At 42.7% G+C, this 25,671-nt stretch overlaps 1 protein-coding gene across 1 annotated transcript in view; it reads left to right on the top strand.

Annotated features, from left to right (window-relative positions):
- The window catches only part of frk (fyn-related Src family tyrosine kinase), a 105,839-nt gene that overhangs the window by 68,595 nt on the left and 11,573 nt on the right, over window positions 1–25,671 (top strand). The window contains exons 3-5 of the mRNA XM_068025569.1: window positions 11,365–11,528; window positions 19,619–19,787; window positions 23,600–23,758. Of these exons, the coding sequence (XP_067881670.1) occupies window positions 11,365–11,528; window positions 19,619–19,787; window positions 23,600–23,758 (492 nt within the window). The remainder of the gene's footprint in view (window positions 1–11,364; window positions 11,529–19,618; window positions 19,788–23,599; window positions 23,759–25,671) is intronic.

Below are 25,671 nucleotides of genomic sequence, written 5' to 3'. Positions count from 1 at the left end.
CTTGCATGCTTAGCTTCAGCGTCTGGTGTACGAGAACACCCAGGTCTCGCTGCATATTCCCCTCTCTCAGTTTATAGCCGTTCAGATAATAATCTGCCTTCCTGTTTTTGCTACCAAAATGTATAACCTCACATTTATCCACATTATACTGCATCTGCCATGCATTAGCCCACTCACTGAACTTGTCCAAATCACCCTGAAGCCTCTCTGCATCCTCCTCACAACTCACCCTCCCACCCAGCTTTGTGCCATCTGCAAATTTAGAAATATCACATTTGGTTCCCTCATCTAAATCATTAATGTATATTGTGAATAGCTGGGTTACTAGCACCGGTCCCAGCGGTACCCCACTAGTCACTGCCTGCCATTCGGAAAAAGATCCATTTATCCCTAACCTTTGTTTCCTGTCTGCCAACTAATTTTCTATCCATCGCAATACACTACCCCCAATCCCATGTGCTTTAATTTTACACGCTAATCTCTTATGTGGGACTTTGTCGAAAGCCTTCTGAAAGTCCAAATAAACCCCATCCACTGGCTCCCCCTCATCAACTCTACTAGTTACATCCTTGAAGAATTCTAGTAGATTTGTCAAGCATAATTTCCCTTTTGTAAATCCATGCTGACTCTGTCCGATTCTACCACTGTTCTCTGAGTGCTCTGCTATAAAATCTTTGATAATGGACTTTAGAATTTTCCCCACTACCGACGTCAGGCTGACTGGTCTGTAATTCCCTGCTTTCTCTCTACCTCCCTTTTTAAATAGTGGGGTTACATTAGCTACCCTCCAATCTGTAGGAACTGTTCCAGAGTCTATAGAATCTTGGAAGATGACCACCAATGCATCCACTATTTCTAGGGCCACTTCCTTAAGTACTCATAGAGTCATAGAGTCGTACAGCTTAGAAACAGGCCCTTCGGCCCACCGCGTCCATGCCCACCATAATGCCTATCTATACTAATCCCACCTGCCTGCATTAATTCCATATCCCTCTATGCCTTCCTCATTCACGTACCTGTCCAGATGCCTCTTAAATGTTGCTACTGTTCATGCCTCCACCACCTCCTCAGGCAGCTCATTCCAGATTCCCACTATTCTTTGTGTGAAAAATTTACCCCTTTGATCCCCTTTAAACCTCCTCCCTTTCACCTTAAATCTCTGCCCTCTAGTTTTAGTCACCCCTACCATGGGAAACAGACTCTGGCTATCTACTCTATCTATGCCTCTGCACTCTGGGATGCATACCATCAGGCCCTGGGGATTTATTGGCCTTCAATCCCATCAATTTCCCCAACACCATTTCTCTACAAATACTGATTTCCTTCAGTTCCTCTCTCTCACTAAGCCCTGTGTTCCCCAACATTTCTGGTATGATATTTGTGTCCTCCTTTGTGAAGACAGAACCAAAGTATGCATTTAGTTGGTCAGCCATTTCTTTGTTCTCCATAATAAATTCCCCTGTTTCTGACCGTAAGTGACCTACATTTGTCTTCACCAATCTTTTTCTCTTCACATACCTATAGAAACTTTTACAGTCAGTTTTTATGTTCCCTGCAAGCTTGCTCTCATACTCTATTTTCCCCTTCTTAAGCAATCCCTTGGTCCTTCTTTGCTGAATTCTAAACTGCTCCCAATCTTCAGGTCTTTTGTTTTATCTGGCAAATTTATATGCCTCTTCCTTGGATCTGATGCTGTCTCTAATTTCCCTTGTAAGCCCTGGTTTGGCTACCTTTCCCGTTTTACTTTTGCGCCAGACAGGAATGATCAAATGTTGCAGATCATCCATGCGCTCTTTAAATGTTTGCCATTGCCTATCCACCATCATCCCTTTAAGTAACATTTCCCAATCCGTCTTAGTCAACTTGCACCTCATACCTTCGTAGTTTCCTTTACTAAGATTCAGAACCCTAATCTCAGAATCAAACACGTCACTTTCCATCTTGATGAGGAATTCTATCATTTAATGGTCTCTCACCCCCAAGGGGTCTCGCACCACTAGATTGTCAATTATTCCTCTCTCATTACACAATACCTAGTCTAGGATGGCCTGTTCTCTAGTTGGTTCCTCAGTGTATTGGTCCAGTAAACCATCCCTTATACACTCCAAGAATTCCTCCTCTACAGTATTGTGACTAATTTGATTTTCCCAATCTATATGCAGATTAATTACAGATAATTACAGATGTTCCTTTATCGCATGCAGCTCTAATTTCCTGTTTAATACCATTCCCAATATCACCACTACAGTTTGGGGGTCTATATACAACCCCCACTAATGTTTTTTGCCCCTTAGTGTTTCTCAGCTCTACCCATACAGATTCCACATCGTCAGAGCTAATATCTTTCCTCCCTATTGCTTTAATTTCCTCTTTAATCAGCAATGCAACTCCACCGCCTTTTGATTTTTGTCTAAGACCTGTGTGAACCCGGCAAGCAACTGTGCTTCTCCATAACCAGGCAGATTGAAGAATTCTAAATGAGGTGTGCAGAGTCAGAACCAGGAAGTGTAAGGTAGAACATTTAATTCAATGGCAAATCATGGATGCAAAGCAAAATAAAGTGAGAGAAAGAACCATCAAATTAAGAGCAAGATAAGAGACAGAAAGAAAATATTGAAAAAAGATATATTTTATTTCACACTCCAACAATGATTAAAATTTGGAAGAATGAGACTTCACACTTGCAAAAGTTAATTTTCAGTGCCACAGAGGTTGTTTGGCAGTCATTAAGACATCATACCATTTAAAAATTAACTTACACTGGAATTGACACTTTTCTGGCTTGCTGAATGGGCATTTATCTCTTAAGAACAGCAACTTCACATCTTCCATGTTTTTCATTGCCAAATCTTTATGTGAGATACTGTTGTAGCAAAGTTTTTGTAGAATTAGAGAAATTAATACAGTAACTTGCTGATTTTCATGTTTAACTGTGCATGCATGGTCACCATAAGCAGCTGCCCATTTACTCTTTAGTAACAGGGAGCGCTGATAGGCTTGATGTTACATCTACTGCAAAATCCGGGCCATTGTTATGGTAGAATGGAGTGAGATTTACTCTGCATTAAAACGGTGCTATGCCTAACATTAATGGACACCTGAAATGTAAAGTGTTCATTCCTGTCCCGAATATTCCTTCATTTGATGAATCCAATTTTTAAAGAATAAGTAAAGCATACCTACAAGCAGCTCTCCTCTTTGTTGCTTGTGACTGCTGCAATCCTGTGGCAATCTTGGACCACTACCTTGTGCATATTTGGATAATAAATATGTGCACAGTAATCTTTGAAGGGGAAGAGAGAATTCAGCTTCGCTGTGCATGCTAGAATCTACTTATCAACTCAAGTCAACCAGCCTCGAGAGGGAAGAATAGGGCTAATCCCATGGTGATGATTTGAGCAGTTCTGTCCTCACTTTGTGGGTTAATATGTCGGTTCCAGCTGTGATACTGGCAAGCAGAAGTGTATGGGTGCCAGTTTACAAAGGAAACATATCCTTTATGCTGAAACTTCTACTGATTAATGCTTATGCACAAAAGTGATAGTGTGTCAGTATTATTTTACCATGAGAACTTGGAAGTGAAATCAGTTTCAGTTATTTGCTTGGTTGGTCTATCTGTGTTCTAAATTTTTATTTTTGTATTCTATCCCTTTCTAGTTGGGTTGCTCTTCATTTGTTTCACTCATCTTGGAGATAGATTGTTGTTCTCTTCTAAGTCTCTGTAATTTGGAAAATCAAAGCATCTTAATGCTTTGGTGGGTCCTGTGATAATGTGGAGGGGTGGTGGAGGGGGGTGCACATATTATGATTTAACTAACTCTGTTGGTATCTACCAATATATATTTCTTATGAACATAAAGACAGATCATGACCTGTTTTGCAGATGAGGTAACATGAAATGAAGTAAAATATCAACAGAAACAATTTCTGAAATAAATTTTTCTGTCAACATCATTTTTGATATTTCATACCAATTTTAATTACATGCAATTGCTCTTCAAAACTTGCACTGTCCCACTCACCCATCTCTCTTGACCTTGCTAACCTACATTAGCCTCTGGTTCCCCTGCAATATTTAAAATTTCCATCCTTATGTTTAAATCTCTTTATGGCCATGCTCTACCCATGTTTCCTATCCTACACCTCCCTATTTTTCGAGATCTGGCTTTCTGCCTATCTTTCACCCCACCATTTGCAGCTGTGCCTTCAGCCGTCTAGACCAAAAGCTCTGGATTTTTTTCAAACTCTTTCCAAGCCCTCTCATCCTCAAGACTCATCTCTTTGACTCAACCTTTGGTCACCCGTCTAGTATCTACTTTGGCTCGGTTTCCATTTATTTCCGATTATGCCTTGGTGAAAAATTTTAGAATGTTTCGCTACATTAAAAGCACTACATAAATGCAAGTTGTTTTTGATTGATTGGTCAAGCACTCTAAGTGTTAATGATTTTAATATTGAGTACACAATTGAAAGCTGTTGTTTACACTTAGCAGCAATTGGTCTCATTCAGTCTTTCTTCTTCAGAGAAGTTATAACTTAAATAATTTAGGATCATACTCTATTTCCCAGCAACCATTACAGTTTGCCAAGGAAGTGTTTGGCCTCAATCTCGATCTGACGTAACATGAAAGTGTTACCTGTACATAAAGCCAGTATATGTCTCATGAGTCAAAACCTCTATTTTTGTCGCAACTACTGCTGGGCTTTGGAGCAGGATTTTATGTCAAGACCCCAATGTCAGGGTGAATGCGGGTTTGGACCACGCACTGTGCCGGGAACAGTCAACCCACAGTGCTTTTGTCTTGATTGGCCAGTTAGTGGTCAGAGGGCACGATTGCCATCCAGTTTAGGATGACTAGCGGGCTTTCAAAGCTGGAGGGCCAATAGGAGACTCTCCAGAACAGCAGGAGCTGCAGCCTGACCTTGCAGGTAAGGGAGAGGATGCCTCCATCTTGGGGTGCCCTGTCAGCAACTTTAAAAAATTTGAAATACAAAAATTGCGTAGGGGAAACCCTGCAGCTGTGGTCAGGGTGGGGGTTGCTTCAGTGTCTGTCTGGAGCATTGGCTTTCCAGTCCAGGCAGCTGCTGAGTTGCCAACACTGCAGGGGGTCTGCAGGCCGACTGGAAAATTCCAGTCAGTCTCTGATCCATGGCCTTGATTGGTCTTTTACTTAGTTTATCTAGCCTTTCTGCCCCCACGATCCAGCCTCCAGCAAATTGGCTCAGGGGCAGGATGGTGCCAGCAAACTGGCATGCTGGCCAGCGGGGCAAAATTACACAGCTGCCTGCCTCCATCCTCACCCCCATATCGGGACAAAAGTCCTGCTCTTGGTTGTTTTATCACATTGCTACTTATAAAAGCTTTTCCGGATGCACTGGCTCATTTCCATAGAAAGCAGTAAAAACTGCTTCAAAAGCTTTCACAAATGTTTAAACCCAAAAGATATATTAAACTGACACAATTTCATGCTCACCGGTAAGCCGCTCAAATACAATGATGCTCCTGTACTTTATGGAGTGTTTCTTAATTTCTTATAGGACCTGGCTGCTTCACTTGGACAGCAGTCATTTCCTATTTCTGTTCACTTGCAGGAGGGAGGTGCACAGGGTGGTGAGACTTGTTGCTTGTCATCCTGCATATGTACTAGTTTTACTTTACAGTATTGTCTCTGGCAGCACAGTTCAGAACATAAATCATGCTTCTGGAGCATAATGGCTTGTGTTGACCGTAGCAATTGTCCTTCACATCATGATGCACTGCACACCCCATCTTGCGCCTGCAGAGCCAAGCTATTCCACTGCTGAATTTTGCAGTTTAGGTCTTATATAAAATCTGCAAAAGTTTTGGCAAGCTATTTATCAGAGTTTGGAGAAAAATTCCTTCTAGCAACATGGGACATGGGCGCATTTGTCAGTCTGTCATTGTGGCTTGAGAAGGAGGAGAGAACCGTAGCTGTAGGGAGAATAGAAAGCCGAGGGAGTTTATAAGTAGCCTTGTTTCACAGGATTTTACACAAGGAAACCGTACCTCCAGTTCAGTGAGAAGCATGTGATAGTGGCTCCACATCCCCTAGCAGGCTACTTCAAAGTTGCAGGTCACTTCGAGTCATAGAGTCATTTACAGCACAGAAGGAGGCCATTCGGCTCATCGAGTCCATGCTTGCTCTCCACAGAGCTATCCAGTCAGTCCTACTTCCCCCTTGATCCCTGTAGCCCTGCAAGTCTATTTCCCTCAAGTGGCCATCAAACTTCCTGTTGAAGTCACTGATTGTCTCTGCTTCCACCACCCTTGTGGGCAGCAAGTTCCAGGTCATTACCACCTGCTGTGTAAAAAAAAGTTCTTCCTCATATTCTTACTGCATCTCTTGCCCAAAGCCTTCAATTTGTGTTCCCTAGTTCTTTTACCATCAGTTAATGGGAACAGTTTTTCCTTGTCTAACTTAACTAAGCCTGTCATAACCTTATACACTGTATTAAATCTCCCCTCAAGTTCCTTGGTTCTAAGGAGAACAAACCCGCTTTTCCAACCTAACCTTGTGACTAAAATTCCCCAGCCCTGGAACCATTCTGGTAAATCTCCTCTGATCCCTTCCTGAAGTGTGGTGACCAGAACTGGCTGCAATATTCCAGTTGGGGGCTAACCAGAGCATGACCTCCCTGCTTTTGTACTCTGGGCTGAATTTTATCTGACACAGAAGTGCCACCGCACAGCCCCTGCGATATTATGCGTGGGGGCCGATGATGTAGAGGGGGCAGTCCCTGCGTCCCTGGCATTGGTGTCCAGCGCCACCGCGCAGGCACTGACGCCATTTTTAAAGGGCTTCAAGCCCTTGGCAAAAATTTACATTTTTAAAGGGAAATTAATTTTCATTTTCTTTAATAAATAATGAGAAAATGGAGGCCCTTTCCCAACCCCATCAATGGTCTTTTCATTGCCCTATATTCCGAAAACCTATCTTATTCCCGACCCGAACTTCCCCCCCACCAAACCTTCTCACATTTGCACTTCAACTTCTCCCCCGCCCCCCACCCCACCCCCATCCCCAGAGCCAATAAATGGTGACTTCCCCGCTTCCCCACTCCTCCCGCCCTGATAATTTTATTCCTCCCCCCTCCCCATCAGTGTCTCACCTCGGAGGGAGCTTATGGCTGCGCTCTTCACCACAGCAAACACGTTCAGCTTCTTGCCGATGGAGGCAGCAAAGCAAGACAGAGCTCTGGGCTTTGGCAAGGTCGCAGGCTTTCTCCAGCAGCAGGGTACAATTGACTGCACACACATAGCATTGCCTGCTCCTCATCACAATCCTGCAATGTACTCAAACAGCAAACTGTGCAGCTGGAGTATGCCAGGCAGTGCACCCTGCAGTTCTGTGCATGATATCCTGGCTGTAGTCATGATATTGGTAACCTGCACTAGCTCTCAATCCCAGCCTCTCTTCCACCCAGACCAATGGGTGGAAAGCTGGGTGCTTGGAGATAAAGGATATCCTCTGAACATGCAAATCATAACACCTTTCAGGAATCCATAGACAGTCACTGATGTGCAATATATTCAAGCCACACCTTTACCAGACTACTGATTAAGAAAAGCATCTGCATGCTGCAGTAGAGTTAAGGCTACTTGGGTATGTCTGGAAGTGACTTGCAAATAGTCCTGAGAGAGGCTCCAGAATCACCACTGTCTTCTACATGCTTCATAACTTTTCCTTGCAAAAGGGGCAACCCTTGGAGCCACAGGTGGAGGCACAGGAGCAGGAAGTACAGCAGGATACCGAAGATGTTGAGGAGAAGCAAGAACCGCCAATCCTGCCGGTTGCCAGAGCTCTACACCAGCAGATCATTGAGGAGCGCTTGACTGAACCATCTTTCCTCTCCTTCTGCACCAATAGTTCCCCCTACTATCTTTCACCCAGAAGATAAATACCCTCAACCAAAACATCAGCATGGGTATATCGATCACAGCTCATGACATGATCAAATAGCACTCATTAGCAGATATCCCATAGTTGCAGTAGCAACAAAGGGTTGTTAGTCTGGCAACCTCTGCTTGATTCAAGCCTGAATGATTTCAAACACCAAGCGTGAATATACATCAACTAATAGCAGTATTGGTTTTATAAACCACAATAACTTGTATTTATAAAGCACCTTTAACATAGTAAAATGTCCCAATGCGTTTCACAGGAGCGTTATCAAAGAAAATTATACATCGGGACACGAAAGGAGATATTAAGACAATTGACCAAAAGCTTGGTCAAAGAAGTAGGTTTTAAGAAACATCTTTAAGGGAGGAAATGGTGAAACAATTAAAATCATAGAAAATTGGAGAAGCGCAGATATCACGGAGGGTTCTAGGGCTGGAGGAGTTTACAGGGATGGAAAAGGGCAAGGCGATGGATGGACTTGAAAACAAGGATGAAAATTTTTAAATTGGGACATTGCTTAACTGGTAACTAATTATTATATTAATTGCGAGCAATTTATAAACCTTTTCTTGAAGTCTTGTTAAAGCTGATCAGACTTGTAATCTTTTCTGGTTGGATTTCCAACTATCCTGAAAGTTTGTAACCTTTGAAGGGAACAGGTCTACATCCTGATGCTGCTTGGTTACCTTAGGCTGCACCTACACATCTCTCTGTCCTTACTTCTTAGTCATTAATCCCACCCCTATCCTTACTCTCTGTTAACCATGGATGGTTTTTGTCACCTATTGCCATATATTTCAAGAGCTATCTCTTACTTTGGCTGAAGGAATAGCATGTCCCTCTTTGGAGTACATAAGTTTCAATTATCAGAATATGAATTTACCACTGGCTGACAGAGCAGTTTCCAGTCTTTTTGGGCCTTTAAGCATGTGGGTCTTTGACCTGGGTGTTTATATTTCTCAGTCTTTTGAGTGACCAAACTGTCCTAGTTCATATATTTCCCCCTTTCCTCCACATTTGCTCTCTGGTTAAACTGCTAAAGCAAAGCATACTGGGTTACTTTGACCTTTTAAAATATGCTAACATCCAAAGAAACTTTGCACAACAAAAATTCAATAAACATGTACCGATATGAGAGGTCACCCTGCTGCAATTCCTTAGTGTCTGTCTTATATGGTCTTTGATCTACCCTTGTTCTCCAACAAGGTACTACTCATTGGGTACTGCATGTTGGCTGCTGTACCTCCAATGAGGGCACTTGAGATGGCCATGTTGGACAACCTTGAGGAGTTCGGACATTAGAGGGCCTGGCAGCAGACTGTTGCATCTTGGCTTCTTCTAGGGTAGTCTACCCAGTTGGTTTCTGCCACCAGGACAGCATTGGTTGAGGGAGTGATGGGGGCAATAGGGAGTGGTGGGAGGACAGCGTGTGACTCACCCCTGGAGCTGCTGTCACTCACATAGGACTGCACCTCTGTGCGAGAACAGATTACAGGAATAACCTGACAGTTTGGAGGTCCTTTTCGTGCTTCCCCTCAAACATAGTAAGCTGCACAACATGTTGGAACCCAGAACCTGAATTGCACCAGTCTGAGTTTCCATTGAAGTAACAAGAGCTTTCATCATCGGGTACAATGTGCATAGGGGCAACCAAGTGCTGCATGGGTGTTCATGCCTTGTGCAAAGACCCCATACCAGTTGAAGGTAGACTGCTTCACACTACCTGACATGATGCAAAAACTCCCTGGCTATCTAACACATCAAGCAGGTGCATGGCTATTACTCTTCATTCATAGGCTGGCCACTGGAAGTCTTCATTTGTGCCATTGGTTGTAGAGCTCGCCCTCCAGAGAGTTGGTTCCTGGGCCATCTTCTCCCCCTGCCCTTGCTCCAGCTCAGTTGTGCTTGGTGATTCATCCAGTACTGACTCCTCTAACAGAGCCTACTGTACATGGGATGGCGATTTCAGAGCTGGTGTTTACAAGAATGAAAGTGGGTCACAGTGCATCTTCCATACATGATGGTATGTGCCCTGTTGAAGAGTAGTAAAGGCTTTGGTGTTAGGAGAACATAATTGGATGGGGAGAGAAAGAAGCAGCAGGTTTGTGGAAATGAAGGCAGTAGCAGGCGCAGTGTGTTCAAGTGGCTTGAGTACTGAGGGTAGAGTTGAGTGGAACAGGGTTGAGAGTAAGAGAGATGTGAGTAAGAGTCTTAGCTTAGCAGTTCTGGTCAAATCATTAATTTTTATTTGAACTGCTGCCCAGTCCTCTGTGATGCTATGTGTATTCACCTGCTTGGCCAGTTGGTAACCATCTCCCATCAGCTATGAAGAGATAGTCCTTCCTCATGCTGTCTTTGTCCGCAAGATCCTTCAGGACACTGCTGGAAAATCTTTGGATCTTTTCTGTACTCATTGTGCCTTTATTACAGCACAGGATCATGCAGTAAAGACAAAATGCACTTCCCCTTTTAAGAGGTGCAGGTTGCCTTTAAATGATATCACTACTAGCTGAATTTTCTCCCCCCCCCCCCATTGCTGCTAATATGCTAATAATCAGTGTGAGTATGCTGATACCTCCTGCCTTATACTGAAACGAGGCACAAACCTGTCATCGGGCGAAAAACACAAACACCCACTCAGCACCCATGAGTGCAAGTAGAAAATTGTCCTGAATTAGTTCTGCTTCATTTATGAGGCTTATGATTGCAGTTGAACTAGTTTTACCCTATTGTAATTAAAATCAAACACAGTGATATGCTTAGTGAGGGCAGTGTGTGTGTACTGATATAGGCACACATTGATTTAAATTTGATTTAGAGATACAACACTGAAACAGGCCCTTCGGCCCACTGAGTCTGTGCCAACCATTAACCACCCATTTATACTAATCCTACACTAATCCCATATTCCTACCACATCCTCACCTGTCCCTATATTCCCCTACCACCTACCTATACTAAGGGCAATTTATAATGGCCAATTTACCTATCAACCTGCAAGTCTTTTGGCTGTGGGAGGAAACCGGAGCACCCGGAGGAAACCCATGCAGACACGGAGAACTTGCAAACTCCACACAGGCAGTACCCAGAATTGAACCCTGGTCGCTGGAGCTGTGAGGCTGCGGTGCTAACCAATGCGCCACTGTGCCGCCCAACCGACCCTGCTCCATTAAATTGATTTTTTTCTTTTGTACAAGCTACTATGTTGGTTTTGTTTTTTCAGCTGATCTTAATGATCCATTCTGGGGAGGCACTTTGGTTTAGGTTTAGTTCAAATCAAGGTGCCAAAGACAATTGAACTCTGGCATAGGTTTACTGCTGTCTCTTTAACTTTGCTGTTCTCCAAGCAATCACCAACTGTTAATATTGTTACTGCTTTGAATAAAATGCATTATGAGCGCTGCATTGTTTATTCCTGTATTCAATTCCTATTTTACAGTTCGTGATGGAGACACTGTGAAACATTATAAAATCAGACGGTTGGACGAAGGTGGATTTTTTATTACAAGAAGAGCAACATTCCAAACCTTGGCAGAACTGGTCAACAACTATATGAAAAAGCAAGACGGCTTGTGTACAAGACTTATTGCTCCATGTCAAAAGGTGACATAACATGTGACGTTAAAGCAAATGTTTAATTTTATCAGAAAAAATGTATTTTACTTTATTGAATCTTTTACTCAGCTTTCATTTTTAATTAAAATAATTACCCAAAGTAAATAACATTAAGAGAATGATTTACTTTTGTGGCCATGAATCCTTCTGACAGTTTCAAATGGTTAGGTGTTAGCGGAGTAGTTCTATAGTTTGTAAAGGCTTTTGAGGGTTGTTTAATTAAGCAAAGGATTCTCCGAATAGGTATGTTATATTTGTTTATTTTGTTTTTGTTTGGGTGGATTAACTACTTTTTCATGGAGCTTCAAAATCTACAGTCCCTTCTCCTGCCCAGCTGTGTAAATACTCAGCAATAGCTAAAAGCACAGGTTAAGGTTTTCTCTTCCCACAGGGGAAAAAAGTTAGTTAATTCAGACAGGTACTGAGGAATTCATAAAAATTGAAAATGTTGGAAATTTGTATTAAACAAAGTACTGGAAACATGCATCAAACTAGCAACTAGAAAAATAACTGACAAGTTAACCTTTCAGATTGGGGACTCATCAAAATTGAAACCTAAAAGATAAATGAGCATTTTTGTAATGTTGGTATAAAATGGAGGGGATAAAGGACGTAAGTAGATCAATACACATTCCTTTTGTTCTTTTGGTGTTGATCATAAATTTGTCCCCAAGCCATCAACTCCATGGCTAAACCAGATTGTTTGTAACTTAAGCATCCGATTTGACCCAGAGTTGAGCTTCCAATGCCTGATCCTCTCCTCTTCCATTTCCGTAACATCACCCATCTTTTCCCCTGCCTCAGCTGATCGGCTGCTGAAACCTTCATCTGTGCCTGTGTTACTTCTAGACTCAACTACTTCAATGCTCTCCTCGCTAGCCTCCCACAAATCACCATCCATAAACTTGAGCTCATCCAAAACTCTCTTGCCTGTGTCCTAACTCACACCAAGTCCCAATCAGCTGTCACCCCTATTCTCGCTGAGCTACATTGGTTCCTGATCCAGCAATGTCTCGATTTTAAAATTCTCATCCTTGTTTTCCAATCCCTTCGTGGCCTTGTCCTCTCTATCTCTGTAATCTTTTCCAGTCCGACAGCTGATCAAAAACTTTGTGTTCCCCCAATTCTGGCCTCTTGTGCATCCCTGTAGTGTTGTGCTGTATTCTTTTAGTCTTCTTAAAGGATGACTGTAGGCTTTATATTCGAATTCAACATAAACGCTATTTATTAGAGTCATAGGCTGGAATTTTATGCCCCCCCAAAAGAGCGGGGCTGGTGGCGGGGGAGGGCGTAAAATGGACTGGGAGGCTGGGGGTCCCTTCCCAACCCGCTGCCGCCTCCACTGTCAATTTACGCAGGGTGGTGGCGGCGAGAAATGGTCCTCCTGCCCCAGGCCAAACAAGGCCTTTAAGTAGCCAATTATCTGCCACTTAAGGGCCTCTGCCTGCCGCCGCGGGTATTTACCGTTTGGCTAGTGTGCACCTGAGGCCTCAGAAAACCCGCCTTCATTGATCAGGCACCCTATACCCTATGCCCCATGGAGGGCCGTCCCCGAAGCCCCAACCACCCCAAAATGCACAACATGCCCCCCGCCCCCCTTAACCGACTCCCCTTGCCTCACTGGGGCCTGACCGATTGTCCAGGGCCTTCTGTCAGTTTCCTCCTGCAGCAGAGTGTAGTCCCAGCAGCGGTCACCGCTCCAGCTGGTGCTACTGGGACTAAGAGTTGTTGGCCTGCTGATTGGCTGGCAGCTCCATTAGGTGGAACCTCCTGCCTCAATGAGGTGAAAGTCCCACCCAAGACCAATTAAGGACCTGGGGAGCAGAAAATCTGTTCTGGCTCCCTAGGCCCGGTGGAAGCGGGATCGCCAGCAACATTTCGGCCGGTGGACAGATTCCCCCTCCGCCTACCATAAAATTCCAGTCATAGAGTCATTCATGGCACAGAAGGAGGCCATTCGACCCGTCAAGTCCATTCCGGCTCTCCACTGAGCAATCCAATCAATCCTACTCCTCTGCTCAATCCCCATAGCCCTGCAAGTTTATTTCCCTCAAGTGGCCATCCAATTTGCTCTTGAAGGCAATGATAGTCTCCACTTTCACCACAAAAAAAAGAAAAAACCCTCTTGGGCAGTGAGTTCCAGACCATTACCACTCACTGTGTTAAAAAAAAGTTCTTCCTCACATTCCCCCTGCATCTCTTGCCCAAAACCTTCAATCTGTGTCCCCTAGTCCTTGTACCATTATTTAATGTGAACAGTATTTCTTTGTATAACTTATCTAAACCTGTCTTACTTATCTACATTGCATGAACTGTATGCATTGCTCAGGCCCAGGTCTTCTCCTCGCTGGTGTCTCTGATCTGTCTGCAAGCCATGTGTTCAGTGTCTCTGATCTGTCTGCAAGCCATGTGTTCAGTGTCTCTGATCTGACTGCAAGCCATGTGTTCAGTGTCTCTGATCTGTCTGCAAGTCATGTGTTCAGTGTCTCTGATCTGTCTGCAAGTCATGTGTTCAGTGTCTCAAAATGGTGTCTCCTTATTAATGCATGATGATGTCATCAGTTACATCAATGACATGGCTTCTTAAAGTTGAAATCACCACTACACTATAGTACATTGCCCCCTTCTTTTGAATTTAAAGTTTCCGCCTTTTCTTGAAAGATTATCAATTTCCCTGTAGCTACTGAATCATCCAAAGTTATATTGAATAAAACTCGGTTGGACTGAAGTTTGAAAACTTGGAAGGTTGAGGTTTCAGGTACATCAACCTCAAGACTTTTTTCCTGCCTGGCTCCCTTCATCATCGATACATGATGTAGTCTTTAAATTGGACAGATAATCAATGAGGTCTCACTGATCTTCTCTGTGGATCTTGCAGTATCGATCAAACATGGTGTGATTGTAATCTCTGTCTTGCTTTTCCTTGATGTCCCTCAGACCTTTCTCTGGGTTTCCTCTGTGCCCTTGTGTTTGGTATGTTTCTCTGGTGAAACCAACCTCTTGTGGCATTCACAGATTCTGTCAGCGATCTTGACCTGGACTCGAGATTCTCGTTTTATGTTATTTGCCTCTTTCCTGTCTAAGACATTGGCTTGTCTTTTTCTGCCTTCAGCCAATATCAAGTAACCTTTGCAAGCTTAATGATTCACCCTCTTTAAAAGCTTGCTTTTTTAGTCTTGGTGATTGGTCACAATGATCTAGGAGATGGTTTATTTGTCCACGTCTGTGAAGTTGCAGTTGTGGCGCAGACTTCTGAGTCTCATAATGCAGTGGTCAAGGGTCTCGCACTACTCTGTTGTGCTTGCCAGAAGACATACATTTTATAGTGAGGATTTGCCCTCGGTTGAAAACATCTTGTTAGAAAATACTTCACTGCGTCATAATTGTCAGTTCTGGTGTCTGAGTGTATCGAAGATATTGTTGACTTTTGGTCCAGCATTGTGTAGGAGTAATGCTGCCTTTCTTCAGGGTGTATTGATATCGAGTGCCACCACTAGATGTTCGAATCTTCCTAGCCATTTGCTCCAGTGTGGCTGTGGGTTTGCTGATCGTCTCTGTAAATACTGGAAAGATTAGCAGTTGTTTTGCACACAAGGTGCTTGCTTTTGCTTAAATCTGGAATCCTCAATGCAAGTCTTCTGTATGTTCCTGGGTTTCTTTTTTAAAATCCTTGTTGCCAGAAAAATGTGTTGTGATGTGCTTTTTAGTCTTCTTAAATGATGACCGCAGGTTTTATATTCGGATTCGACACAAACACTACTCATTGTCTTACTTTATCTACCTTGCATGAGCTGTACACAATGCTCAGGCCCAGGTCTTTTCTGTCTACAAGCCATGTGTTCAGTTTGTGTCTCAAAATAGTGTCACCTAATATATGCATGATGTCATCAGTGGCTGGACTCTTAAAGTTGAAGTCACCACTACACAACATTACCATCTCTGATTTTAAGCACCCTGCCATTGACAGCCATGCCTTCAGCTGCCTAGGCCCGAAGGTCTGGAATTTCCTCCCTAAACCTCTCAGTCTTTGGTCACCTGTTCTAACATTTCTTTATATGGCTCGGTGTCAAATTTTGATTAATAATCATTCTGATGAAGCACCTTGGGACAGTTTATGATGTTTAAAGATGCTACATAAATAAAAGTAGTTGTTTGCCTTACAGTTCTTCTCCCTTTAAGCAGTCTCTTGGGATGCTTCCACTCCGGTTCGATGGGTTCTGAGATGGCTGATTAGTCCAATGCATGATCTGCAGACTCTGCCCCATGAGGGGCAGGTGGTACTTGAAGGGTCAGGTAGAGGAGTAGTTTGGAGGTGCGCTCCTTCTGCTGCCTTAACTTCACTTCTGAAGGTTCCTGATGAAGTCCTTTGAGGTGTATGATGCCTTCCCAAATGAGCTTTCTCCATCTAGGATGGACACAAGTCAGGGACTCTCATGAGTCGACGGTGTTGTTTGATTTCTTCAGGCATGCTTTGAGGACATCTCTAAAGTGTTTCCGGTCCTCCCAGGAAGACAGCCCTATAGTTATTGACACCTTGATTTTTCTCTATTTACCTTATGAAACCATTTCCTCTTAACCTTCTCTGCTCCAATGAAAAGAAGTCCAGTTTCTGCTGCCTGTTCTTATCACTGTCTTTTTTCTAGTTTTATCTTCGTAAATCTTTATTATATCTTTTCCATGACTTCATAAAGTAGTTCTGTCAAAACTAGACAAGCTATTTTAGCTGTGGGGTAAGCAGTTTACGTTGATTATTTTTGACTTGTTCCAAGCCAGCCACAGTACTAAAAAGCTTTAAGGAAATGTAGATAATTACTTACTTTGAAAGCTCCTGTTACAGTGCTGAATAATATAGAATTACTTAGAATCAACAGCACAGAAACAGGTCAATTGGCTCAACTGGTTAATGCCAGTTTTTATGCTTCACGTGAGCCTTCTCCCATTCTCCTTATCACGTCCCACGCTGCCCCATATCATTCTATTCCCTTCCTCCTCATGTACATCAAGCCTTCACTTAAAGGAACCAGTGCCATCCTCTGTGGCTCAATGGCTAGTACTCTTGCCTTTGATTTAGAAAGTCATTGATTCAAGTCCTGCTCCTGAGATTTGAGCACATAATCCAGGCTGCAACTCAGGGAGTGCTGCACTGTTGAAAGTGTTGGTTTTGAAACTAATATTGAATCAGGGATGGGGACTCATTAAAAATTAATGTAATCAAAATAACAGTAATGAGGAAAATAATGGCACTGAAGAGTGACAAATTCCCAGGATTTTAAAGGAAGTTGGTAAGAACATTGCAAATGTCCTAACGATAATTTTCCAAAGTTCTCTCAATTCAGGAACCGTTTCTTTAGATAGAGAATTGCACATCACTCCACTATTTAAGAAAGGTGAGAGAGGGAACCAGGGAATTATAAACCAGTTAGTCAAATGTATGTTCTCAGAAAATTACTAGAGTTTTAAACTTAAAGATAGTGACTGAATACTTTGAATATTTTCAGTTTATGAGAGAGAGCCATGATAAATTTGTAGAAGGTAGGTCATGTTTGACAAAGCTGATTGAATTTTTTGAAGACGTGACTGAAGTAATCGACAGGGAAATGTCTAGGAATAAAAACAAGAAATGCTGGAAATACTCAGCAGGTCTGGCAGCATCTGCGGAGAGAGAAGCAGAGTTAACATTTCAGCTCAGTGACCCTTCATCAGCACCGGCAAATATTAGAAATGTAATATGTTTTAAGTAAGTAAAGTAGAGGTGGGGCAAGAGATAACAAAAGAGAAGCTGTTGATAGGACAAGGTCACAGAGAATAACTGACCAGAAGGTCATGGAGCAAAGGCAAACAGTATGTTAACTCACATTGAACAACTTCTCCTTCAACTCCACTCACTTCCTTCAAGTAAAAGGTGTTGCTATGGGTACCCACATGGGTCCTAGTTATCCCTGTCTTTATGTGGGATATGTCGAACATTCTTTGTTCCAGTCCTACTCAGGCCCCCTCCCCCAACTCTTTTTCCGGTACATTGATGACTGCATCGGTGCCGTTTCCTGCTTCCACCCGGAACTGGAAAACTTTATCAACTTTGCTTCTGATTTCCACCCTTCTCTCACCTTTACATAGTGCATCTCCGACAATTCCCTTCCCTTCCTCGACTTCTCTGTCTCCATCTCTGGGGATAGGCTGTCTACTAATATTCATTATATGCCCACCGACCCCACAGCTGCCTCAACTACACTTCTTCACACCCTGCCTCCTGTAAGGAGTTTCTCCGTCTCCGACGCATCTGCTCTGATGATGCAACCTTCCATGACACCGCTTCTGATATGTCTTCCTTTTTCCTCAACTGAGGATTCCTCCCCACTGTGGTTGACAAGGGTACTCAACTGTGTCCGGCCCATTTCCCGCACCTCTACCCTCACCCCTTCCCCTCCCTCCCAGAACAGCGACAGGGTTCCCCTTGTCCTCACTTTCCACCCCACCAGCCTCCACATCAAAAGGATCATCCTCTGCCATTTCCGCCACGTCCAGCGTGATGCCACTACCAAACGCATCTTCCCCTCCCCTCCCCTGTCAGCATTCCAAAGGGATCGTTCCCTCCGCGATACCTTGGTCCTCTCCTCCATTACCCCCACCACCTCGTCCCCTTCCCACGGTGAGGTATGGTGAAGTAGCCGGGGCCAGACGACCAGTGGGGCACCCAAAGATCTGCTTCAAGGATGCTTGCAAGCATGACATGAAGACCCTAAATGTCGACTATCGCGTTTGGGAGTCACTAGCTGATGAAAGAGGGAAATGGTGCCACATCCTGTGGACTGGTTTGCATTACCGCGATGACCAGTTGCTACAGCAGCTTGGCAACAGGCTCCAACATCAAAAACAACAACTCACAGTGTCACTTGGCAGCTTCGCATGCAGCTCTTGTGGCAGAAACTGCCTTTCAAGGATTGGCCTTCAAAGCCATCAACAAAGGTGCACCAAGAGAAGACACCCCACTGAAATGTATTGTTTGCTGCGTGTCCCTCATCTTTTATAGCTGGCAAGATGCCAACCCAACCCATGCTCACCCACAAGTGGAAACATTTTCTCTACATCCAGCCTTTTGAACTCCTCCATAATTTTAAAGATCTCTAACAGGACTTCTCTTAGTCTTCACTATTCTACAGGGAGAAAGAAAGCCCCAACCTGTTCAATCTTTCCTGATAATGCATTCTCTTAATTCAGGTAACATCCTTATTGGCTTCAGGCTATGTTTAATGTTAGCCTTGGTTCAGTGGTATTTCATTCACCAGGAGTTAGTGGGTTCAAGACTCCACTTCAGAAAGCTGAGCACATAATCCAGGCTGACACTCAAGTTCAGTACTGAAGGAGTGCTGCATTGTTGGAGGTGATGTCTTTTGGATGAGATGCTTGACAGGCTGCGAGTGCCCGAATGTAAAAGATCTCGTGATACTATTTGAAGAAGAGCAGGGAAGTTCTCCTGGTGGCCTGGCCAATACTTAGCCCTCAACAAGGTCACTTTAAACAACAAAGTAGACCATCTAGTCATGTATCACACTGTTGTTTGTGGAAGCTTGTTGTGTGCAAATGGGCTGCTGAGTTTCCAACACTAAACAGTGACTACACATCAAAAGTATTTCATTGCCTGCACTTTAGGGTGTTGTGAATTTATATATAGCACTATATGAATGCAAGTCCTTTCTGTTTAATGTGGTGCTTAGGCAGCAGACCTGAGTTCCTTTTACCTTGTTGTGTATTTCAATGGTAACACAATGTGGGTAACTCATGCTTGGACCCATAAGCAGAAATATTTTATCTGAGCAGTTTAACATGTGGCTTCTCCCACAATGCTAAAAATTAAGTTTATTATGTTTTGAGGGATCCAAAATACAACCTAAGTGCTTATAAAATGTTGCTTTGCTCGGAATTTTCTTTATGACACAGTTAAGATAAGTGTTTCTCATGGATTTCAATGGCATGAATCTTCATTTTAATTTGTCTATAATTTAATGGATTCTATACACTGGCTCTGTTCGATATTGGAACATATAATATGTTTGACTGTCTCTGCTTTAAATCATTAGCTGGAAACACCCGTAACTGTTGGATTATCCTACAACACTGTGGATCACTGGGAAATTCCTCGTAACTCCCTGAAACTGATAATGAAATTAGGTGCTGGAACATTCGGAGAAGTATGGCAAGGAGTTTGGAATGACAGAACTCACGTTGCCATAAAAACACTCAAAACTGGTATGATTGCTCGTTTGATCTTTGGCGATGCACTACTCGAGATGAACAAATAAAGTAGGACATTAGTAATAGTGATTTCAAATGAAGTGGTGGGCTGATTAAATCAGGAAATGACTGAAGTAGGTAACATGTACAGATGTGAAAATATAGAAGGTAGATAAAAGAATTATTGAAATTTTAAAAGACACATGGAATTAACAGAATATGAATGGCAAAATGTTTGAAGGTTAGAAAACAAAAGTTTAAAACAAATGTTTGTGAGAGTGTAAATATATAATGAGTAATGTTACGTTTGGAAGGCATGAAAAATAGTGATGATTTTGAAGAATGGTAGGATGGGCAGATGGGTAAGCTATGTTGTTCAGTCCAGAAAAATGAAAAATGCATTTTGGAAACAAGGAGAGAGAAAAGAAATACATCTTAAATGGTAAAATTTAAAACTAAATAGTGATATGCAGAAGGGGAGGTTAGGTCATTAAAAATGGTGACATGAGTTAGTAAGCAAATCAAAACTATTCCTTGGTTTTGTGGCTAGAAACGTAGGCCCCAACTTTGATCTTCCTACCTCCCTGTTTTTCAGCAGGAATGGAAAAATAGTAAGATCAAAATTGCAAAACAATACCTGCCTAAGGCCTGCTCACTGTCATCTTCCAGCGGGCCTCAATATGGGCAATCAATTTCACACCAGAAACAGGTGGGAGCCTTATTAGGGCATTCAAATTGGGTTCCCCTCACATAGGTAAAACCCCAATGCCATTTTAGTATGGGAATGCATGGCATCCCCACAGTGCAGGACTTGTTTACTCCCACTTAGTCGAAAGTAGCAACAACTAGCATTCTTTAAAAGGATTGCTGGAGGCTGCGCTGAGACACACAAAAAAAATCTATTGTTACGACCAAGGTGGGAGCAATGCACTGTCAATTCAGTCCCATTACTCCACAGGTCGCTGCATATTATTAAAGTTTTCCCATCTAACCTGAAAACCGCCAAATTAAACACTGTATTAACCCTGAGAATAAAATATATCAAACCAGGTATCTTTAGACAGCAATAAATTAACTATTTATTAATAAACTATATCTTAAACACTATTTAGATAAATTTATGTCTAAAGATCTTATAACTTCTTATTTAACCTACCCCCTCCCTACCTCCCCATGCGCACAACTATCAGTTAACCGTTTTTAAAAAAAGGAGGTTTCTTAGGAATAAAATAAGTAGCTAGGTTGTAAGTCCTGGTGGGTTTTGTTCCTGGTTGATGAGGTGTCCCAGAGTAGAATAATCAGATGCCACTCGAAGTCTCCAGGCGAATTTGACAAGACAGTTTTTAATAGATAGGCATTCAAAGTATTTTAGCTGCAGCAGGTGTTACACAGTTCTTTCAATGAGGAGCACAGCAATAGGCCTACTTGGATTTTCAAACTGGCAGTCCTTCAGCAGAAACGTCACTGAAAATTCCAGCAAACACAAACAGGCAATAGAGAGAGTTACTTCTGTAGCAGAGACTTCTTAGAGTTTTGAAGTAAAATAGAATTTACTACCTCCAACAATGAAAATGTTCTTTCCAGGGTTTTTTCCTTCTTAGGCAAACACAGTTTGAGCTCAATGTAGATTTCCTCTGCTGAGATATAGACAGTTTCTTTTCAGTAAGCACACTTTGGCTGTAGATCAGACTGGTTTCAGCCATCCCCTGCACACAGTTAAATTAAAACATTATAGCACGTCTCCTGCTGTTACCTAGGGAACAGCATGGCTATGGCGCTGTTCTCAAAGAATTCAAGAAACTTCTCTGTCTTAAAGGCACACTGTTTTAAACAGAGGATAAAAAAAGTTCTGTGACAGTATATATGTGAGGATTATTTGATGGAAGGGGTTCTTTCTGTGCCTCACTGACAGTTTCCCAAATATTAAATTTTATCTCCACCACTGCTCCTTCACCCCTCACTCCAATGGCTTAGCCCTCATCTTTAATTAACTTCTGCTAGCTCCACTCTGAGAACAGGCTGTTCGATTCCCCCTACCCGAATGACAAGTTACCAATCAGTACCCCATTTTTGCTGTTTGCATGAAAATCTTCTAAGATCTTAGTTAGGCTGTAGTTGGGGTATTGCACAGATGTTTGTTCAAATTGTAAGAAGGTGTCAACAGGATAAGATTTCTGAAGAAAGTGCTTTTCATTGAAAGGATTTTGGAATTGAGTTATGTGCAATAATGCAGTTGTGTGTTGTGTTTGGAACAAAGTGAATTCACACCAGTTTGAAAAGAGAGACCACAGGCTGTAAGCATTGACATGATGTATTAAAGAGCCTGATTGGGGAATATCGTTACTTAGTCTGTTTCAATTTGATACAATGTTGATCTCTTGGATTTTCCCAAGCAACATTGGCTAGCATGACTCGGGTAATTAAGAAATTTGTCACCTTATCCTAAATGACCAACAAATATCCACACCCATAAGCTCAGGACACTTCCATTCATCTGAACACAGCATAAGATTTCTGAAGAGAATATATCCTTGTGGGAAGGTGTAGTCATTTGGGTTGACAGGTCTGCTGGTGAATCTTTGCACAGAATGTATCAGAGCAACCAGCCCTCGATTCCCTGAGTTCAACATTAACAAAAAGAAAAGATACATGTGGTTTCAATTGAGAGACTGCAAGCTGCAGGTATGAAGCCTGGAAATGAGTTGCTAAAAATGCAGGAAGTCCGTTTTTACAGTTAGAAATGGTCTGAAAGAAAGATAATGAAACAGGTAAATCGGACAACAAAGGAGCAGGGATAGGACAATTCATTGTTTGTTCCTCTGTTCTTGGGGGAAGAAAATAGATTTAGTTGAATAAACAGAATTTCGTTTGACTGTTTCTCTGCAAGTTTCCTTGCTATTTGTGAATTCATATCTCGTCTTGTTTTACTATGAAAGGATGCAGAAAAGATTTACGAGAACGGTTCCAGGGATGAGGGACTTCATTGATGTGGATAGACTGGAGAAGCTGGTGTTGTTCTTCTTGGAGAAGTGGAGGGTGAGAGGAGATTTGATAGAGGTGTTCAAAATCATGAGGTGTCTAGACTGAGTAAGTAGGTAGAAACTATTCCCATTGGCAGAAGTGTTGATAACCAGAGGGCACAGATTTAAAGTAATTGGCAAAAGAACCGAAATGACATGAGGAAAAGCCTTTTTATGCAGTGATTGTTTCCGATCTTGAATGCACTGTCTGAGAGTATGGTGGAGGCAGATTCAATCGTGGCTTTCAAAAGGGAGCTGGATAAACACCTGAAGGGGAAAAAAATTGCAGGGCTGTGGGGAAAGGGCAGGGGAGTGGGTCAAGCTAAATTGAGGTTGCAGAGAGCTGGCACAGACTTGATGGGTCAAATTACTTCCTTCTGTGCTGTAACCATTCTGTGATTCCATGATTCTGTTTCACAGTGTGCCTTTGATAATATTGGAGAAGGGCATGTGAAAGCATGTGCAAAAGGCATAATATCTAGTTCAGAACTTGAGGGGTCCTAAAGTTACACTCCTGAGTTATGCTACCGTATAGTTAGGCAGCATGAGCACTCCCTCAGTACTGCATAAAGTATCAGCCTAGATTATGGGCTCAAGTTGTGGAGTAGGACTTGAAACCACAACCTTTTGGCTCAAAGCTAAGAGTGCGACCACTGAACTAAACTGACAATGAATAGAGAGTTGAAAATTTTGGGCCACACCCATGTAATGCCACTAACCGCTTACAAATGCCCCATTAGCTTTTTATCACAGATGTCATTGGATAAGGGTGCATGATTAAATTTGTTTTCTATGTCCATTTCATAGGTACGATGGCCAAAGAAGACTTCCTAAGGGAGGCACAAATAATGAAGAAGCTGAGACATCCCAAGCTTATTCAGCTGTATGCTGTGTGCACTGTAGAAGAACCAATTTACATTATCACTGAATTGATGAAAAATGGGAGCTTGCTAGACTACTTATACAGTAAGTATAGGTAACTTTCCATAATCAGCTGTGCTTCAGCTCACAGAAAGAGACTTATCATAAAGTGCAACAGTGTACAGCAGTAATTTATCAAGATGATAAGGACTGTGCAGTTAATTGCAAAAGGAGAGGAACTGTAGGAAAGGAGCACTTTCCACCTATCCCCCCTATATTTATGTGAGAAAATGCCCATCCAAGTGGCTGTTTTGAAAGAGAATTTGGTTTCTGTATATTTTATGAATGCCATGAGTGTATCCCTGGATGCTGCCACTTTGATTATGGTGATGACATGAAGCTTTTTTTGCAGTAGGCTTAACTGATGTTGACAGCATCTTTTCTGATGCTTTTAAAATGAATCTTTATAAGGTAAATACTTTTATTAAGGCATCAAAACCTACGGTAAGGGAAATTGAAGTGCCTTTTGCTAAACTTTTCTTTTCGATGTTTTTAAATTGTTCAGACTGTATCTAAAGCTGATGATCTAATATAATTATAATAAAAGTAGCCTTTATCTTTAATCTACCTTTTGAAGATACATCAGTCAAAGGCAGATTCCAGGAAAGTCCCTCAAAAAACATATTTAGATTTCTGAGACTTACCTGATTGGTAGATTGGTGAGAAGTAATATTTAGTTTCAGCCTACTGTAGAGTATATTTTAATCTCCAGAATTGATCTTAATGTTGCATGAGTTACCTGGTTTCCATACACATGTTCGGAGTATTGCATTTATTTTAACTCAGTTTTAAATGAGATAAAATTCTTGAAATTAATTGGAGGAAATTTCTGCTCATCCAGTACTGGATGTTGGATAAGCAGTCTGATAATTTAGCAACAGTGGAGGAGTCGAGAGAGGTGGTGGTGAGGAAGAGCTGGATGTCCTCAGTGTACATGTGAAAATTAACACTGTGCTTTTGTATGGCATTGCTGAGGGACAGCATGTAGATGAGAAATAGAAGGGGGCTGTGGATAGATCAGAGGTAACAATGCAGGTGCAGGAAGAGAAGCCATTGCAGGTGATTCTCTGGATACGATTAGATAGATAAGAATGGAACCAGGTGAGTGCAGCGCACCCAGCTGGATGCAGTGGAGAGGTGATGGCAGAGGGTGATGTGGTCAACCGTGTCAAAGGCTGCAGATAGGTCGAGAAGGACGAGGAGTAATAGTTTACCTGTGCCACAGTCACATAGGATGTCATTTGTGACTTTGATAAGAGTCATTTCCGTACTGAGGCAGGGGTGGAAACCTGCTTGGAGGAATGCAAACATGGAGTTCCGGGAAAGGTGGGCACAGATTTCGAAGGCAACAATACGTTCAGAGGAAAGGGAGGTTGGAGATGGGACAGTAGTTTGCAGGGACGGTGGGGTCAAGGGTTGGTCTTTTGAAGAGAGTGGTGATGACAGCAGACTTAAAGGAAAGAAGGACAGTGCCTGAAGTGAGAGAACTGTTAACAATATCAGCTAACATGGGGACCAGGAAGGGACGTTGGGTAGTCAGCAGTTAGTGGGTATTGGCTTGAGGGAACAGGTGGTGGGCCTAATAGACAAGATGAGCTTGGAAAGGGCAATAGGGGATATAAGAGAGAAACTAGAGAAAGATACAAGCTTAGGGCTAGGGCAGCAGGGATATTTAGAGGGAGTTTGGCTCAGTGGGGTGGGACGTGACAGAGGTAGCTGATTGGGATGGTCTCAATCTTAGGGCAGAACTTAATTCCCCCCTTGGGAGGCAGAGGGGGCCGTAGAATCGGGAGGGAAGGCAGGAGTCGGATGTGGCGTGCCCATCGTCATCCTAACCCCCCCCCGATTGTCAGGGGCGGGGAAGAACGAGGACAGCCTTCCCGCCGGAGGCGAATTAAGGCTCCCAGTAAAACCAAGTGGCCTCCTTGTGGGCTGGTTGGGGGTGGGGCTGGGGGAGG

The sequence above is a fragment of the Heterodontus francisci genome, chromosome 3, assembly GCF_036365525.1.
Source record: "Heterodontus francisci isolate sHetFra1 chromosome 3, sHetFra1.hap1, whole genome shotgun sequence".
In the NCBI taxonomy this organism is placed as follows: domain Eukaryota; kingdom Metazoa; phylum Chordata; class Chondrichthyes; order Heterodontiformes; family Heterodontidae; genus Heterodontus; species Heterodontus francisci.
The sequence above is the reverse complement of the archived record's forward strand: the minus strand, read 5'-3'. Positions and strand labels throughout refer to the sequence as shown.